The sequence below is a fragment of the Epinephelus moara genome, chromosome 4, assembly GCF_006386435.1.
Source record: "Epinephelus moara isolate mb chromosome 4, YSFRI_EMoa_1.0, whole genome shotgun sequence".
Lineage (NCBI taxonomy): Eukaryota > Metazoa > Chordata > Actinopteri > Perciformes > Serranidae > Epinephelus > Epinephelus moara.
In genome coordinates, this window is record NC_065509.1 from 29,146,270 (window position 1) to 29,165,208 (window position 18,939).

Sequence of the window (18,939 nt, forward strand, 5' to 3'; positions counted from 1 at the left end):
TAGGACAGTTTGACCTCTGTAAATCTCTGGCCTTGTCTGAAATTTGTTCTCAGCTGCATTTGCACTGCCCTGCACATTTGCACTTGTGACATGTGTAGGTTTACATTTTCTTTTTTACAACACTTTTAGCCATGAAAGTGGCATGGCTCCAGAAAATAAAATGAAATATCTAGATGGATGGCCAAGAAATTCATTGCAAATGTTTATGGATATCTTACAATAATCTTGGTAAACCTTAACTTTTCATTCAGCTCAATCATCAGGTCAAAACTTTTATTTGTACAATATTTTTGTGACGAATAATTGACTAAATAGTGTGCCGGATGATGTTTTTCCATAGGCTGACGCAGAATTTAGCATCACACTGGTTCCTTCGTCAAAAAGCCTATGGGATTTTTTCTATTGGATTTTGGCTTAGGCCTATTTCCGAAAATAAGTGGCAAACAAATGTATATGATATTTAAATTTTTTGTTCAGCAAGATAATATGAACACCACTTTGGTGATTATTGAAGCCTAAATGCAGTCACCACAAGTAAAAAGCTATTGTGAGGCTATAAATAAACTACACTGCATGACTTAACATTGCCATTTGGTGTTCGGTGCGGTGTGGCAAGATGACGTTCTGTAGTCTCATTTTGCCACTTATTAGCAACCACCTTTTCTAAGACATATAGAAGTTTCAAAGTTCAGGAGTGGGGTATTCACTGATGTATTTTATGTTGTAGGACAAAACGTGGAAGTCTTTTAAGCTTGTGTTAATCACAGACCTTATCTCAGGCATCTAACCAAAAACCCATTGACTTTGAAACGAGGGAACTGTGATCGATAAAATGTTAACTCATGTCCAGGTTTTAGGACTCATTCCTGGGGCATTCCTGTGTAACGTTAGTGCTAATTAGCACTTACGTTAGCTTGCTGGGGGTTCCTCAGAGTTACCGCAGGGGACCCATAAAATTATTGTTTGTTAATTTAAGTCTTACTTTTTTTTTCAAAAGTGAAATGAATCAAATATATTAGCAAAGATAAATCAGCCTGTTCACTGAAAAAAAATAAAAAATAAATACAGCACACACAACATTAATGACTAACTGCTACCCATGAATCCTTGTGCCATCACGTTAGCTAGCTGCTAAATCACTGTGGGTCAGCCTTCCATAACAGCAAGGTGAACTATTAAGCTAACAGTCATGTATTATTAATATATTTTGGCCAGTTAGTAGTATTATTCCAAATGTACAAATATTCTTGTGAGCCACTATGGATTGTTTTATAACTTTATGAACATGAGACTCTGACATACCGTCCACCTCAGAATCTACAAGCGAAACTACAGGTGAGGGTGAGGCTACCACACCTAGCCATGCTACAACTGCTGCTGTATTAGCAGCAACAGGTAAGCACAAGCAAGAGAAGACCCCAAGAAATTATTCAAGGAATTATTTCAAGTGCAACTCAGTTTTAAACAGTATATAAAGACCAAAGACCCCTGTTTTTAGCCAAGGGGTCTTTGGTCTGGAAAACTTTGAAGACCCCTGTGCTAAATTAAAATGAGTTAGCATTTAGCTCAAAGCAACTCTGAGCCTCTTAAAGTGACACTCCTAATTTTCAAACTGTTCTTTTAGATTTTTTTTTAAATTTAAGACAAATGCAAAATGGAGTATGTGTACAGGGGCAATGTAATTTTCACATTTTAACATTTTTTAACATTTATCCCTTTACCCATCCCTCCAACATCTTCCCCCTAACCCATACATACCAGGTTTGGCTTTTTAATCCATACTATACAGTAAGCATAGGCAACCTGCAGATCCACAGCCACATGTGTCTCTTTAGTCCCTCTCCAGTGGCTCCCTAGTGGCTTTGACAGAAAATTATATGGAAATGAATAACCGTTATGTTTTTGTCAACATTTTAATTTTCATTTATTGTTGTAGGCCTAAAGTGATTCTTACATTCTTCAACTGTAAAAATGTGTAGCCTATATGCCGATTTGTGTGCGTTATTCGTCTGTGGCCTGGTGCCTTTTTCTCTTAAAACACCACTGGTGTTGGCTACAGTAGTTTGAGTCTCCCTAGCTGGGCTAACTATGTATTCCAAATCCAAAAAGGGAAAAGTATCAGCAGAAAATAGAGAATATAATAGTGCGCGAAAACATTTTTTTTCTTTCATTGGCAACACTGCAAAGTAAAAGTACCAAATAATTTAAAAATATCCCACTGCAGAATGGCCATATATTGATGAATGCTCGTATAGATCTATTAGTAATGTTGATGGGCTGAATTCAACTTAAAAGGCTGTGTTACCTTATAATGAGGCCTACATATGCTTTGCGGCTCCAGACAGATTAACTTTTATTTTTATTTTTTTGCCAAAAATGGCTCTTTTGATAGTAAAGGTTGCCAACCCCTGTATTAGGAGGAAGATGACAACACAAAACACAAAACGTAAAAGCATTTTATCATATACAATATTCAGAGTATTAAGGAAGTACAGACATATCCAATATCAGAGACAAATCAAGCAGAAAAAGTAGGAGAGCACTCAAGAGTAGTTGACAAATGAACTTCTGAATCTTTGTTTTCACTCGAATTTTGCTTTATGTGAGAATTGTGGATTTATTTTGGCTTATGTGTAAAATGTAACTTATATATGAGAGAGTGGCAGTGTAAAATAAATAAAATACAAATCAGCATCTGTGCTATGATCAACATGTTGAAAACAAAATTGTGCAAAAATTGTATAGAGAAAGTTCATTGTCCATTCTGGATTATTATGCACAAGAACAAAGCATTCAACTATTTGTTTAAACCTCTGACCTGTTTGTATCATCAGACAGTCATGATTAAACACTTCAGAAAATGTTAGTCATTCAACACAAAATGACGTAGAAACCTGTGGTGACATAGCTCCACCAGCTGTGTACCTGAGACATGAGCAATGATACGTTTGAACAGGCCATCACACAGAAATGGTGTCAGACATAAACCATCACCGCTCTGCTGGACAGACACTGATTACTGCCGCAGAGTAAACATTTGTTAGGCCTCTCTGTACAAGCACAGATAGGCTCCGGCTCAATTGACAGAGTCCCCTAAATTGTGTCTATGACGCCTGATCCATCGCGTCAAAACCATTAAGGAGGAGACTGGGTGTGATGATAATGTATTGATCAGGTTGTGATGGATGGCCATGGAGGATATATAAGTGAAGTTCTTTGCCGGGCAGAGTTATAGTCCAGATCTGTCCATCTAAAGATAGAGGCACCATGCTGTCTGTAGCTCTGTTTTACCTTGTAGCTGTGATTTGTTCTGCAAGACGGACACATGCTCTACCTCTGTACTCTGAGACCAACCTGGAGCCACAGGCAGGTAAGACTCTGTTCATGTTGACTTCTTTAATTTTACTGGAAAAGGTGAGTTTGGCGTTTTAAATTTGACCTTTTGACTTGATCAACACTATTCACTCCACCCGTCTGTTTTACTGCATTTGTGTGAGACATGAGCTCAGTTGTTAGTGCTTACACCTCAATGATGACTCAGCCAAACTCTGTTCATATTATTCATTAATGTCCTTAAGTAAGTTAAGCTCTGTCTTAACTTTGATAAAATATTAATCCTTTTCTAGGTTTTGTTTTTCAAGATATAGTTAAATTAAGTTATTCTGCGTTCACTGCAGGGTTCTTCACAATGAGAGGGTGATGATGAGAGGATGATGATTGTTTTATCTCAACAGATTTCATTCAAAAATTAGTGTCAGAGGTAGAGGATGGACCCAACGCTGCTGAGGGGGAGCAGAGAGAGGTGAATGATCTGTATCCTCTACTGATGCAGCACAATGGAGGGAGAGAGTCCTGGAGTAGAGGTAAAAATAATACAAATATCATGCAGATTAATCAATCACAAATGGTCAATATATTGATTTTTCTCCGTCTGTTTTTTTAAGGCGCTAAAGATTCAGCACAACAAGATAAGTTTGCAAACACGGTAAGTGGAACCGCAACCACTAATTGATTTATCAAGTATTTGTCAACTATGAAATGAATCATCGATTAATTTGAAAATCAGTTCATCAGTTTGAGTAATTTAGAAAAAGACAAAATTCTCTGATTACAGCTTTTTAAAGGTGAATATTTTCTGGTTTCTATACTCCTCATTGACAGTTAACTTAATATTTTTGAGTTGTGGACAAAACAAGACATCTGAAGACTTCATCTTCAGCTTTATTGGGAAACAGTGATCAGCATTTTTCACCATTTGCCATACACCGGGGGGGCTTACAGACGTTTATTGCAGGATCTGAGATTGAGATCAGGTACATTCAGGCACAGAGGCTCACAAATGAATACAGGAATCAGACCACAGAGGGCTTTAAACAGGGGTGTAGATTTTGTTTCTGCATTGAGGGAGGCACATATGAAACAGAGGAGGTTGGTAGGCCTCCCCTAGGAAAATTTAAGGATTAAACATTTAATTTCCTGCATTCTGGTGACTTCTTTTTTACCAAATGGAAACGTCCCGTCCTGAAAAATGAAGCCAACACGGAAGTGCCAAACAATTTCCTGCATTCTGGTGACTTCTTTTTTACCAAACGGAAACGTCCCGTCCTGAAAAATGAAGCCAACACGGAAGTGTCAAAAGCAGCTCCTCGAATGACTCCAAAAGTGAGGCGGTCCCCATAGACCGCCATGTTAAAATGCCAAACTTAACAGCAGAAATAAACATGTTTACAGCCTGGTAAAAAAGTGGTTTCCTTTTGTATAGCTAATTTTCCTGTTCGTGACAATTGTATGGTGGGAGAATTTTCATATAAGTCACCTGTTTAAATTTTTATTAAGGTGTGAAGTTCCGCGTTATTAGGGGTGTGCCTGCTTTTAGAGACAGGCTGCCTGCCGATAGTGTCCTCAGTCTCAGTCAGAATCACCCCTCGCTCCTCAACAGCTCCCATCCTTGTAACTCAAGGCTCCAAAAAGCCAAGATGGTGACAGCGAAAATGCCAAACTCAAGGCTCCAAAAGATCAATGGATGATGGCATGTTGGCTACATTTGATATTTTTATACAGTCTATGAATTTTATGCAACAATTTGTGCCTTTCCTGCATCAGTCAAAGGTGAACATGTCTTTAATGTCATCAAAATTAAGGTCAGTTTTTATAGTGTGGGACAAATGCACATGTTCTATTTATTGAGGGGAATGTGTCCCCTGCCTCCCCCTGAAATCTTCGCCTGTGGATTTGAAAGTAATGCCCTAAAATCCACTAGAAACCAATGTGATGTGGCTGTAGTGTACTGTAAATGAGTGCGTAGCTACAACACATCATCTGCATCATGTTTTGTTTTTCTTGTTTTCAGGTCGAGGACCTCAGAGAAGCCGTCTTGAAGCTGGCAGCGGCTGACAAGCTTCGCTCTCAGGGTTTTCTCAGATCAGAGCAGAACTTGCCAAAAACAAACAAAAGAGGTGAGTCTATCAGGGACACGCCACACCTGCTCTTTATACACGGTCTGTGAAAACAGCTCCGAGCATTTAATCCTGAGCTGACATCATATAAAAAACCTGACACTGTCTTTGAGCTGACGTTATTTAATGCAATAATCTCATCAGAAGAATGTTTAACTAAGGCTTGTGCTAATGCAGCACCAGCGTATCAACTAAAGTAGAAGTACACTGAAACCATTATATTGTACTAAAGTAGATATAGAAGCACTGGTACTAGCCTCACTGATGTGAATGTAAACAGCACCTTATTTTAAAGGCTCAGAAAAGTCTGCATTTGTTTTCCTAAATCGCATCACAGATGTAATAAATGTGATTTCAAATGTAGTGAAGTTTATTTAGTGGAAAAAATACTGAATTCAAAAATATGACAACATGTTGTCTGGTGAAATTTATTTTATTTATAAAACATTTTTTAAAAGGACTTTACAACCTGCCCAGTTAGTGATGACGTCAGAAAGATGTTGGACTCTTAAGCGGGATTTTTTACTTCTGCGTCGAATCAGTGCTGTACCTATGGCATAGAGTCTGCATCGACATAGAGCCTACGCCGTAGCCTGACATGTACATCCCCAGAAATGTAACTACACGTTGTGGTGACGCAGACCTCCTGTCTGTTATTATATTCTATTATTATATTGTATACAACAGACACACGTTAAATTTTGGTTGAATGACAATTGAATTGTCGATATTTTAAATGTCTAACAACGATAGAACTTCATGTTGTGTGGACGTTAACATGATAATGTCTAGCAGACGTTGGGTTTTGTCTCCATACCTCACATTATTCTAGGTCATGATGACATTCTCATTAGACGTTTGGAAGTTGTTGGATTTTTGGTTATTTAACAACACAACTTAGAACCAACAGAATAGTAACATCATCTGTCGCCAGTATTCTACGAAAAATTGATGTTGGCATTAGACGACGTCCTTACATTGAATTTTTGGTCACCTGATGTCACAACTTAAATTTAACCAAATACTAATGTGTAACAACGTTGGTGGCCAGCTGGATGTACAACATATAACACTCTTTCCTTTGATCCTCGATCCGGATTAGACAAGACTTTACAAGAAGAACCCTTTAATATTAGAATATATGTAATATACAAAAATACCAGTAGTAAAATTGTTATATGGAGAAACATTTTGACAATACATGGTATTTGGTTAAAATAAATATTAAGTGTTATAACTGTAAGAATTTCAGGTAGCGTGTCAAATGTCTTAAAGTGTTTTAATATCTGCTCTCTGATGCCCCGTCAGCATGTTTCTGGAAATACTGTGTCACCAACTAGAGCCCAGCAGCTGCAGGACGTCTGGTGTGATTTGGCCTGGTTGGAAACGTCTCCACTCTCCATCGTCATTTTTGTTTCCCATCAAACAGAATGGTCTTTACTGGATTGACAGAAGATATATTTTTGAAGCTGTAAAACTGTCTTTTTTTGTGGCTGAAAATAAACTTGACTATCAGAAATGCCTTTTATGTGACCTGGTCTTGGTTGTGATACTTGTGATACTGATAGATGTTTATAATATTTACAGTTTAAGACCTAAATAAAGGAGCAGTAGTAGTCAGCACACACACACACACACACACACACACACACACACACACACACACACACACAAGAATCAGGATTATGACAAATTAACTTTATATGTTTTATTATTAGTGTGACAGTGAGTCAATAACATGAACTGTTTTTGAAGGTTTCTGCAGCTGCTGCTCACACACAATCATATGTTTATTAATGAGGGTGTTTTGATCGTAAAAAGCAAGGAAAAATATTTATTTACACTATAAACAAAAACATCTACAGTCAATTGCACATTTGGCCTTTTCATCGTGGCATAAAGATACCATCAGTCTGAGTGAGTATGGATAAACAGTCAATACAAACAACCAATAAAACATTTGCTTCAGCGTGTCCTACTGTCTCACAGCTACAACAGGTGAAGGTTTTTTAAGGTGAATAGTGTCTGATTCATCACCTTGGTTTATTCTTGTAGGTTGTAGCACCCTCTACAGATCACCAGCTCCACATGCATGGTGAGTGAAAACAGGACATTCGTTACAGAGGATCAGAGGTTTTTATTTCCTCTGGTTGGCCACGGTGAAGTAAGCCTTCTCGATTTCAATGTCGGCCGGACACGTCTGTTTGAACTCCTCTCTCTCGTAGGCGTTTTGAAGGTATCGCCACACGCCTGTGAACTCAGCAGGGATGTCAAAGTCACAGTACTTTTTGGCAGCAACCTGAAATAAATGGAAAGGAAGATCAAAATTAGCACATCAGGTACATGCAAATCAGAGATGGAAGAAGTATTCAGATCATTTACTGAAGTAAAATGATGTAGAAATACTCTGTGTTATACTGTTTTATGTACTTTACCAGAATGCATTACTTTTAATGGTCATTATAGGTTTTTAAAATCCTAAACTGTTAAGTAACTATGACTGTCAGACAAATGTAGTGGATTCAAACAAATACAAGATTTCTCTCAAACATAGTTGAGTAAACATATGAAGTAGTTCGGCACTGAAATACTCAAGTAAACTGTAAAAATACCCCTGGAAGTAAACGTATGCAAGTATCATCAGCAAAATGTGCTTTAAGTATTAAATATAAAATAATTAACTATGCAGAAAACCGGGCCCCATCTCTGATAAATTACTATAAATTACATTTGTACATTGTTAATGGTGATGCATCAGTGTGTAAGCAGCATTTTACTGTTGTAGCTGGTCGAGGTGAGGCTACTTTTAACTACTTTGTAATATCTAAAGTTTGTTAGTTTAGTGTAGTGGTTTCCAACCAAGAGACGGTCCCCTCCACAGAGTCACAAGATAAACCTGAGTGGTCATGAGATGATGAATGGGAGAGGGAAGACAAAACAAAGGTCTGATACAAACATTTATTTTTATCTTTTGAACTTTTTGTGAAATATTGCAGAATTTTTGTCTCTTTGGGCCTTAAACTGTTATTTAAATGAAACCATTTGAGAAGCTCAGAGGGGAAATCTCTCTGTGGTGGAGCTATTAACAACTCATAGACATCTGTAATGTAACAGGGGGACCCAAACCAAGGAGTCACGAGCCAAAAAGGTTGGTTAGTCTTTAATGATGCATTGTATTTATGAGCTCATAAATAATGAATTGTATATTCTATGGTGTAAACTTTTAAAATGTACACATGTATGATATTGCTGCGAACTAATTTACTATGTACTCTGCACAACTCAGCACTAACCTATTTTTTTTTTATTAATTAATTAATTTATTTATTTATTTTTGTTCTTATTAGTTGTAGTACATTTTTGTTATCTGCTCTTTTTTTTCCTGCCCGTGTTTTGTAATTTTTTATTTATTTTATTTTTTTTTAATTTCTCAGTTTTCATAATAATATTTCAGTGGGTAGCAACATAACTGAAATCTATGCATTACTGCATTAAATGTAAAATGTATACCCTATAAAAAGAAAACAATAAAAATTTAAATCACAAAAAAATGATGCATTGTATTTTATAAGCTTATCATATGTTTTTTAATGTAAAATCTAAAGATCTAAATATGAAAAACAGCATGTAACTATAGCAGCTAAATAACTAGTAGTAAAAAGTACAATTCCCTCTGCAATGCAGTGAAACACAAGTATTATGTAGAATAACATGGAAATACTCAATTATGTCAAATGTCAAGTACCTCAGAATTGTATTTAAGTAGAGTAGTTGAGTACCTGTACTCAGTTAATTACCACCTCTGTCTCCAGACACTAAATATCCAAGCAAAAAACAAAAACACTCGACACTATACCAAAGATTACCCCAGAATAAAACCACAGCTGAAGTCTCACCCTGATAACGTGCAGTTTGGGCAGCAGGTTGCAGTCAGCTAAGGTGAGGCGGTCTCCGTCCAGGTACTTCCTCTTGGAGACAGTGATGGTTTCTCTGGAGTTGTGGTCGACCTCCTCGGGGAGGGGCGAGATCAGGTAGTTGTCCAGACGCTTGAACTCCCGCAGCAGGTTTTTCTGGTGAACTGGAGGGGTCAGAAACACAGGTATGAGAGATATGTCGTTCTTTTGTCCTGAATTGTGTGTAATGTAATGCAACTACATGTAGGTAAAATATACGTTTACGTAAGTATTGTATTCAAGTACAGTTCTAAGGTACTTGTACTTTATGTGAGTGCTTCAATTTTATGCAACTTTATACATTTACTCAGTAACATTTAAGAAGGAAATATTGTAAACATCAATCTGTATAAGTATAAATTAGCTTCACTTCAACAGAATTGACACAGATAATAAAATATGGTGCCATTTTTTTTCTGGATAATAAGTATTTTAACTTTTTATCAGTGGTGCAATAAGTGTTCAGATTTTTTACTTAAGTAAAAGTATCAAACTCCACTCTGTATATTAACTCTGTTACAAGTAAAATTATTGGGTTGAAATGTTTTCTTAAGTAAAAGTACAGCAGTATTATCAGGAAAATATAAGTACTTATTGTGCAGAATAGCCCCAATTATAGGGTTTCTATTATAATGAGTGGCTGATGTACAATACTGTTATGTGTGGTATGTATTTTTATGTTTCTTTTTTAATGGTGTATGCTTTTTATTTCATCTGGACTATTATTGTAAGGCAGCAAAACTTGTGCAGCTCCTGAGTCCAAGACAAATTTCCCTTGGGGGACAAAAAAAGTATATGGCATCATTTCGTATCGTATCATATCGTACCGTACTGTACCGTATCGTATCGTATCGTATCGTATCATATCGTATCGTACCGTGCCGTACCGTACCGTACCGTATCGTATCGTATCGTATCGTAATATCACATTATTTAATTATTATAGCTGATGTATTAACATGTAAGTATTTAAATGTTAGTTGGACGAGGTTGAGCTCATTTTTAATATACTGTTGGGGAGTTTAGACTGTAAGAAAATAATCACATTTTAGAGGCTGGTCATGTATTTTGTGAATAAAATCTCTAATTTTATTGGGAACCAGTAACTGTGGCTGTCAAATAAATGTAATAGAGTAAAAGTACAATATTTCCCTGAAATGTAGTGAAGTAAAAGTATTAAGTAGCCTTAAATTGAAATACTCAAGTATGTCAAGTATCAAGTACCTCAAAATTCTACTTAACTAGAGTACTTGAATAACCTCTATGTACTTAGAAGTAGAAAGTGGAATGGAAATGCTGAGGTAAAGCCCCTAGTAGCATTTTATCTCACATCCATAAATAAGAATAACTGAGAACATTATGTGCAGTTGTGTGTTTAATGAATCACAGCTTACAGGCGTTATTCGGGCTGTTCTTGATGAAAGCAGAGAACTTTGCAAAAATGTCAGCGCCCACATCAAAGGACTCTTTGTTCAGCGGGCTGAGATGAGGATACCTGCAGGGGAGAGGAGCAAGGAGCAGCCAGGGAGTAAACTCGTTTGATTAGAGTAAGCCACCACTGAATTCACACTTGATTAATATTTGTGTAAAGACTAAGCGTGATAGTACCTGGGCGGGGCCAGTGTTTGCTCAAGAAACTCCTCGATTTTGATGAAGTCTGTTTTGAGGGTGCCGTTATAGAGGAGGAAAGGAGGGTTGGTCCCGGGGGCCAGGTCTTTGAGCTCAGCTGGCTTCCTGTAGAGAAAGATGAAGATGAAGGAGGGTGGTGAGGGGGGAGACATCTGACTTATAGATGTATTCACTCAGTTCATTCAATCAGGCTGTTATCAAACACGTCAAAAGTGAGAGCGCGGTGGTTATCGAGGCTGTCAGAACCAAATGTGGCTCTGTGGATTAATGATTTCAACATTGGCTGTTGGTTTAGTTACAAAAACACACAGCGCTGGGAGTGGCTGTAAGAGGCCCGCTGCGTGTGTGTGTGTTCTGAATCATTCAATTATCAGCATCCTTTCAAAGTTTCCTGATCTTATTTGCTCACCGGTAATGACCCTGAGAAATTCGCACAATAAAGCCACAATTAAAGAAGGTGTTTGTTTGACAGCGACACAGAGCTCTTTGTATACTTTGGCTTTAACGGGTTCCTCCTTCTAACCTCCGTCAGCCCGAGTGAGCAACACACCTATTGATAAGTGAGAAATGGTTTTGAGTTACTCTCAATTTCTCCCTATTTAGCTTCTTAATAGAGCTCTGTGTGAAAGTCCCCATGACCAGATGCTCAGGAAGTGTTTTCACCAGAGGAGGGGGGGGGTGCTTACTTCCTCATATCAACAGTGGTCACTGTAAACTTGACTCCTTTCAGCCACAAAACCATGAAGAGCCTCTGACAGAACGGGCAGTTCCCCACGTTCTCGCCATCATGTCCAGCCTGAAAAACACAGAAAGGAAACTTTATTTTATGACCACATGAGCCACGAATGTCCTCTTTCAGCACAGTGAAGCAATCACAACTTCTCTTCTCCTCTCGATTTTGGAAGTGACAGGCGTGTCTGGGCGGTTTCCTCCATGGAGGGAAAAGCAGGCATTGTGTTGCAGCAGAAAACAACAGACGCTAAAATTTGCTTTCCTCCTCCTTGATGTCAAAGGAATAGTTTGACATTTTGGGAAACTATTTACGTGCTTGGGAGGAGATAGATGAGAAGATTGATATCGTTCTCACTGACAATGGGAAACATGAGCAGAGCCAGCAGCCAGTTAGCTTAGCTTAGCATAAAGACTCTGGCTTTGCTGGATCCATCCAAAGTACAGCTCAATACATAACACATGACATATTGTCTGTTTAATCCAAAAACAGAAGAGTAAAATTGAAGATTTACTGTCTTACGAGGGTTTACTAGCAGGATTGTTTCTTGGCTGGAAGCGGTGACCTCTTGGTGTTTTGTCTGTGCCTTACCGAGCAATAACCCAGCACATAACACTGCTTCCTAACATACAGGGAGGGACCACGAAAAAGTGTCCAGATATAGTATGAGCGCAACATTCACGGAGCCATTGGAGGACTAAATAGGCTGAAGGTGTGCAAAGCTTCGCCAAAGTGATGTTTCAAACCAGCAACATGTCACTTAGCCTGTTCTCTGTATGCACTGAGCACCTTAGGACATCTTCATTGGGGAAACACTGAAAGAATCCGCCTGCTCGCTTGTTCACATTGCATCCAGAGGAGGTGTAACCCCCCTGTAAAACCACAACTTCTCATTTTCAAACCTTGTTTTTTTTGTGCAGATTACACAAATGAATCACAGTGTGACTTTGGACAGAGGCAGGTTAGCTGTTTCCCCTTGTTGCCAGTCATTATGCTAAGCTAAGCTAACGTCTCCTGGGCGTAGCTTTGAATTTAACATACAGACATGAGTGTGGCAAGAGAGCAAATATATGTCCCAAAATGTTGCACTATTCCTTTAAGGGATTGAATTTTTAATGTTTTATCTACACATTGACATGTCTATCACATATTGTGCTGTCTTGAATTGTTTGTGAACTTCACTTGACCTTGTTTCATACAACAGAAGACACAGTGGCTCTGCATGGATGCCTTTAACAAAAACACATCTGTGTAAAGGTAGCACCATGAGAATGAAGAGAACGTTTGAATATTAAAAAACAATCTGAGGTGAGAAAAGAGAAAAACTACTATTTGTTTGTATGACTTCTCGATATAGAGGAGTATAGGCCTATCTAAATGTGTAAGAGGTCATAATGCAGCACAGCAATTGAACCAACTGCCTGAGGGTGTCAGGAAATATGCCACAACAATTGGACTTTATCCACTTTGAAAACCTTAATATTCACAAGCGCTTTCAGCTAAATGTTTTTAAAACTCAACGCATTATTATCATTGTATTATCATTACAATTTCAAATTATATTATTCATTTATTATTTTATCTTTTCTTATTTTGCTTTTTTTTTTTTTTTTTAAAAATCATATTGTTTTAACCCCTAACTGCCTCGTTTTAACTTTGAATTGTTCTTCAAGCTTAATTTAAAGCACCTCTGAGTATATAATGTGCTTCATAAATACATCTGCCCTGCCCAAGTAAAGTGGGTGTGCCTGGATCAGACTTGGGGCCAGTCATCCTGCATGCTCTCAACTCCGTCTGGGTGTGTGATGATAAGGCGGACTGTCTGTCTGTGGCCAGAGTTCACTGATAAAGAAACAGTGCTGAGACCCTCAGCAGGGTTACAAACACTTCAGCATCTGTAGCAGACGGTATCTATAGATGGCATCCATCAAGATGAGAGTTGACCTCTGATTGATCACACATCAACATACTGCAGATGTCTGCCCTTTAATTTAATAAGTGAACCATTGTTTGCCTGTTTCTTTCCCTCTTAAATAGAAAATATAAGACAGGTAAATGAGGAGAAATGTCATTACACACTTTGAGGTATATTTGTCTCTCCCTGACATTTTGCAGTCCACTTCTTAGTGAAACTGAAAAAAAAATGACTGACCTTGATGAACAGCTCGATGCTTGGCTCCTTGTCAGAGTTCTGCCTCAGTGCCATGTCGTCCCAAAAAAGTTCACTTTTTCTTTTTCTTTTGTAAAGTCCAGTCAAAGCTTCTCCTCAATAAATCCTCAGAGCTGTAGAAAAGAGAAGGCTGACAACAGTTCCCTTGTACAAGTGCTGCTGTGGTTTTAAGTGTCTGTGCAGTTGTGGATGTCAGGAGAAAGTGTGACACCTCCCAGCTGGTTGTGTTTTGTCTGAGGGCTCCTTGGAGGCTATCGCCCTGAACATACTTCACGCAAGTCAGAGGAGAGGGAGGATCCAGAGAAATGGGCGGGGGTAGCCACTCTTATATACTCAAAGCCAAAATCTACGAGCTTAAAATAGGTTCCTCTGTATATTGCGATACACAGGAACTGATGACTCAAAACACACAAATTCAGACAATTAATATGGGCCACTCACATTCCAACACTGTGAGATATGAAGGGAATAATAGTTAAGAGCACTTCTCACTGAAAGGCTAAAGCACTCACTCTGGAGAGAGGGAAACAGAGGACACACCTAATTTCATTTTAAGGCAGAAAGTCCCACATCTGGTTAACTGAATAATGTATATGTTTGTTTTGGCTACAGAAATAAAGGTGTGTGTCTACAATGTTAATAATATTTAATGGGTTTATTGTTGGTGCTATGACAAAGTAAAATGTCTACATAATTTCTTTGCTTCAGTGCCTTTTGACATAAAAAAAATATCCACATAATGTTTTCTTAAATTGTTATCGAAAACTGAATAAAGAAGTAGAAAGCAGAACAAAGTCAGTGATAGAAAGTAAAATTCTGTAAGTGCTTTACTTGGTGTAGATGCTATACTTTGAATTCACTACACGTTAGAAGGAAATATTGTACTTTTTATGAAATTAAATTTATTTAAGAACTATATTTGGCACTATCTTTAAGTGCATTTTAGATAATTAGTCATTTTTATTTAATTTGTACACACAAATTATGTATTTTATTTAATAACACAATATGAATCATACCATCAGTTTTTTTGTTTTTGTATGCTTCATTATACTACTGTATTCACTGTCCTCTCTGCCATTCACTTTGTTTTTTATACTGTGTTTCTTAATGTGTACACCATCAAAACAGAGAATACAATGTGATTTATACTGATTTGATCATGTCAAATATATTCTTTTTTTCTTTTTCTTTTTTGGTAATATCTAAGGTGAAAACTCCCCATGTTCAACTGTAAATCATTAAGCTAACGTTAAAAAAGAAAACCTCTGAAGGAGTAAGACATACGCACATTTTTTTGTTATTAGTGTGCATGATGCTATTTGAATCTCCTTTCTTTCTTTCTTTCTTTCTTTCTTTCTTTCTTTACTTTATTAATCCCCTGAGGGGAAATTCAATGTTTTCACTCTTGCTTGTCAATTACACACAGGTCTGAAAGACACACACATGCACAAACAGGACCTATACATGCACAAAGTGGAGAGATCTCAGAGTGAGGGGGCTGCCCTTTGGTCAGGCGCCCCGAGCGGTTGGGGGGTTCGGTGCCTTGCTCAAGGGCACCTCAGCAGTGCCCAGGAGGTGAACTGGCTCCTCTCCAGCCACCAGTCCACGCTCCATATTTTGGTCCGGACGGGGACTCGAACAGGCGACCCTCCGGTTCCCAACCCAAGTCCCTATTGACTAAGCTACTGCTTGCAGTAATACTGAGAATATACTGTATCAGTATTACTGCAAGGTGATTCAAATAGCATCATGCACACTCGCCACCCTAAATAGAAATTGTGCTAAACACTACCCTAAAGTGGTTCTTTGGCTCGTTGTCATAGGAGAACCTGTTTTTGTGCTGTATGGTACTCATCTTTAAAAGGTGCAACACAGCACCTTTGTCGAATAGTGCTAGATACAATCATTAGAGACCATATAGCACTGTATTGCTCTCATAATTTTGAGCCTGTTAGCCCTTGAATGATGCCAGATAATATCACAGACAAGTAAATATACCTCTAAATGACACTTTTACTCAATATATATTGATCATTTCTTGCTAAAAATGGCTGAAAAGATTCAGAATCCTGGACTAAATAATTACTTAGAAGCACAATATGTGCAATGCATGTGTGGGCAAAAAGGTTGAAAGCCACTGCTTTTAATGTGTTATCCTCTGGAAATACACAGTTTGTAGGATATTGTAATGTAGTGTTTTTATTCTTCCCCCAGTAAACTAAACTGAGCTGAAGAACCAGAAGAGAACCTCTAAAGAACCATGCAGGGGGTTTAAAGAGTTCTCTGCTGGTTCTACAGCTATAGTTTACTTTACTTTACTTTACTTTACTGGGAAAATAACCAGTTGAGAACCTCTAGAGAACCATACAGGGGGCTTGAAATGTTCTCTACTGGTTCTTCAGCTTAGTCTAGTCTACTTAACTGGGGACAGAACCAGTAGAGAACCTTTAACGAACCACACAGGGGGCTGAAAAAGTTCTGAACTGGTTCCTCAGCCTAGTTTACTTTACTTTAAAATGGGAAGCACCAATAGAGAACCTCTAAAGAACCATGCAGGGGGCTTAGAGTTCTCTACTGGTTCTTCAGCTATAGTTTACTTTACTTTACTGGTGAAAGAGCCGGTAAGAACCTCTACAGAACAATACAAGGGCTTAAGGGTTCTCTACTGGTTTACAGCTTAGTTTACTTTACTGGGAAAGAACCAATAGAGGACCTCTCAAGAACCATACAGGGGGCTGAAAAAAGTTCTTTGTGTGGCAGTGGTGATATATATCATCTCAACCCATGCCAAAGAACTGGTAAGGAACCAACATTTTTCTTTGTAAAATGATGGATGTGAAAGTGCTTAAAAGGGAAATGGTTAAAATTAGTTTCACCTTGACCAGCTTCAAAATTTAACATAAAAAAATGCAGCTTAAAAGTGAATTCATTCATTCATTCAGAAATAATAATAATAATAAACAGGTTAAATAACAATATAACACTGAGTTGACTAATTCTGTGTTATATTTTTACCTCCTTTAGCTACATTTTACTGATAATACATAGCTGTATACAGTGGTATTGCTATTGTCACATATGTAAAAATATTGAATATTCCTGCATATAGTGTATATTCTACTGATTGTATAGTCTCTACTCTGTTGTACCCACTGAAAAGGTCAAGCTGGGTTATGTCACCATTCTTTCGAGCAAAGATGGGATATTTCAGGGGTATTTCATTATCATGATGGGAATCCCCTCGGTGTTGTGGGCATTAAAAAGAAAGCGGTGGAGGCTAGTTTTGACTGTTGACTTGATTTGCATGAAGAAAGTATGAAAAAACTGCTTTACAAATAAAGGCATTTCATATTTTTCCCACTGAGTACAACACTTTCTGTAAGTGGTAATTAGTAAGGAAAAGTAAAACTGTCTTTATTAACTTTCATCTCATGCACCACAATTCCTCAGAGAGTTATGGAGTGAGGGCTCCGCTCAGTATCTGTGTTTCTCGTAAAGCTATCACTTACAGTAAATGAGAGAAGGGAAATTTTATGACAAAATCCCCAAGCTGTGGTTGAGACTTCCCTAAAGAGCCCAACACCATGGGCAGAATTATGCAACGTATTACAAGGAATTTAAACTAGATGATACACGGCTCTGTGCTCCGTGCACTCTGTTACGTGGCTCTGAGCCATGACTAACAAACACATCACATTCAAATTCCAAATAAATCCTGATTAATAACACTCGATCATCACAGGGAATACAATGGAGACAGAGAAAGTTGTTTAAAAAGAACGTGTCCTCCTCTTTTAAATAAATATCTACAAAGTCATCGAGGTTACGGCCTGAGATTTTCCAAATATCTGAACACTGATCTCCCTTTCCACATGCTGGTACCACCCCTCCTCCAAGTGGACAGTTTAAAGGAATAACCAGTCTCTTTGCTGACACTTCCTGTGGGAGGTGAGTGGAATTTTACTGGACTATAAGGTGGGAGTGTCACTCTCATTTACAATGATTAAAACGAGGCCTCCTCCTTTCAGGTCATCAGCCTCCATTATTACGTCCACTCTGCTGCTATGGAGGGAGTGTTTATTGGAGCTTGTGTGACAAATGACCTGGGTGCTGTTCACATTTTCATTTTGATTCACCATCACAAGTGGCTGCAATCACTGATAATGCCCCCGTCAGCACTGGTGAATGACTAAACATGTATTATGTGTTGGTGTTTGGTTGGTATGACAACAGCCGGCACACACAGGGTTGAGTGAAAAGAGGAAATCAAGGTTAAAATCACAGTTTTTACAGTAAACTAAAACCAACTGATTCTGGCTTCGCAGGGAGGACGTTTGACAGGAGACGTTTCCTGAGTATTCCTGGAAAAAACTGGCAGTAGTAACTCGCCAGTGACCTTTTTACTTCCTCCTCCACAGACAAAGAGATAGGAAGGTCCTGTGTCATGGGGAGAGATACACATATCTCCACTGGACACACACAGCAGCTGGAAGTGACCTCCTGGAAACAACTACCTTATCTCCATAAACAGGACCCTCACTGTTGACAGCCCAGAGAGAATAAGCCTTGATTTTGCCAATACACACACAAACATGCACGTAAGGTCAAGATTTTATGGTGCAAATATAATGTTGACACGCGAGTGAGCATCTGCAAGACTGTTTTGATTCAATGTGGCAGTGTTTTGTCATTTTTACTGAGAGGAACCAGTGTTTTTGACAAAATTACCATCAGGCATTAAGGTAATAGTTTAACGTTTTGGAAAGTACACTTATGTTCTTCCTCTCCAAGGTGACATTTAGAGGAAAAGATCAATACTACTGTTGTTTCTATGTAACTGGTGGACTGCGTCGTGCAGATATAAAGAGGCCCAGACCGTGGATATCTTCAGATGAGGTGATCTCCATTTATTCCTGACAACAAGTGGCAAAACAAAATCCTCCATCATACACAACCATACAAACTCCAGCCCCTACACAAATAGTAGTAGTAAGAGAG

At 38.2% G+C, this 18,939-nt stretch overlaps 2 protein-coding genes across 2 annotated transcripts; one reads left to right on the plus strand and one right to left on the minus strand.

Moving 5' to 3' along the window:
• The first annotated feature begins 3,232 nt into the window (after nt 1–3,232).
• On the plus strand, nt 3,233–7,039 carry urp1 (urotensin-related peptide 1). Its single transcript, XM_050042873.1, has 5 exons — nt 3,233–3,370; nt 3,735–3,863; nt 3,945–3,985; nt 5,351–5,456; nt 6,765–7,039. Exons 1-5 carry the CDS (start codon nt 3,268–3,270, stop codon nt 6,794–6,796), a joined length of 411 nt encoding a protein of 136 aa, XP_049898830.1. The 5' UTR covers nt 3,233–3,267; the 3' UTR covers nt 6,797–7,039.
• A 219-nt stretch (nt 7,040–7,258) lies between these two features.
• Nucleotides 7,259–14,178, minus strand: clic2 (chloride intracellular channel 2). Its single transcript, XM_050042872.1, has 6 exons — nt 13,921–14,178; nt 11,725–11,834; nt 11,018–11,143; nt 10,804–10,904; nt 9,353–9,534; nt 7,259–7,755 (listed from the first exon to the last, which is right to left on the minus strand). Exons 1-6 carry the CDS (start codon nt 13,972–13,974, stop codon nt 7,594–7,596), a joined length of 735 nt encoding a protein of 244 aa, XP_049898829.1. The 5' UTR covers nt 13,975–14,178; the 3' UTR covers nt 7,259–7,593.
• Between the last annotated feature and the right edge of the window lie 4,761 nt (nt 14,179–18,939).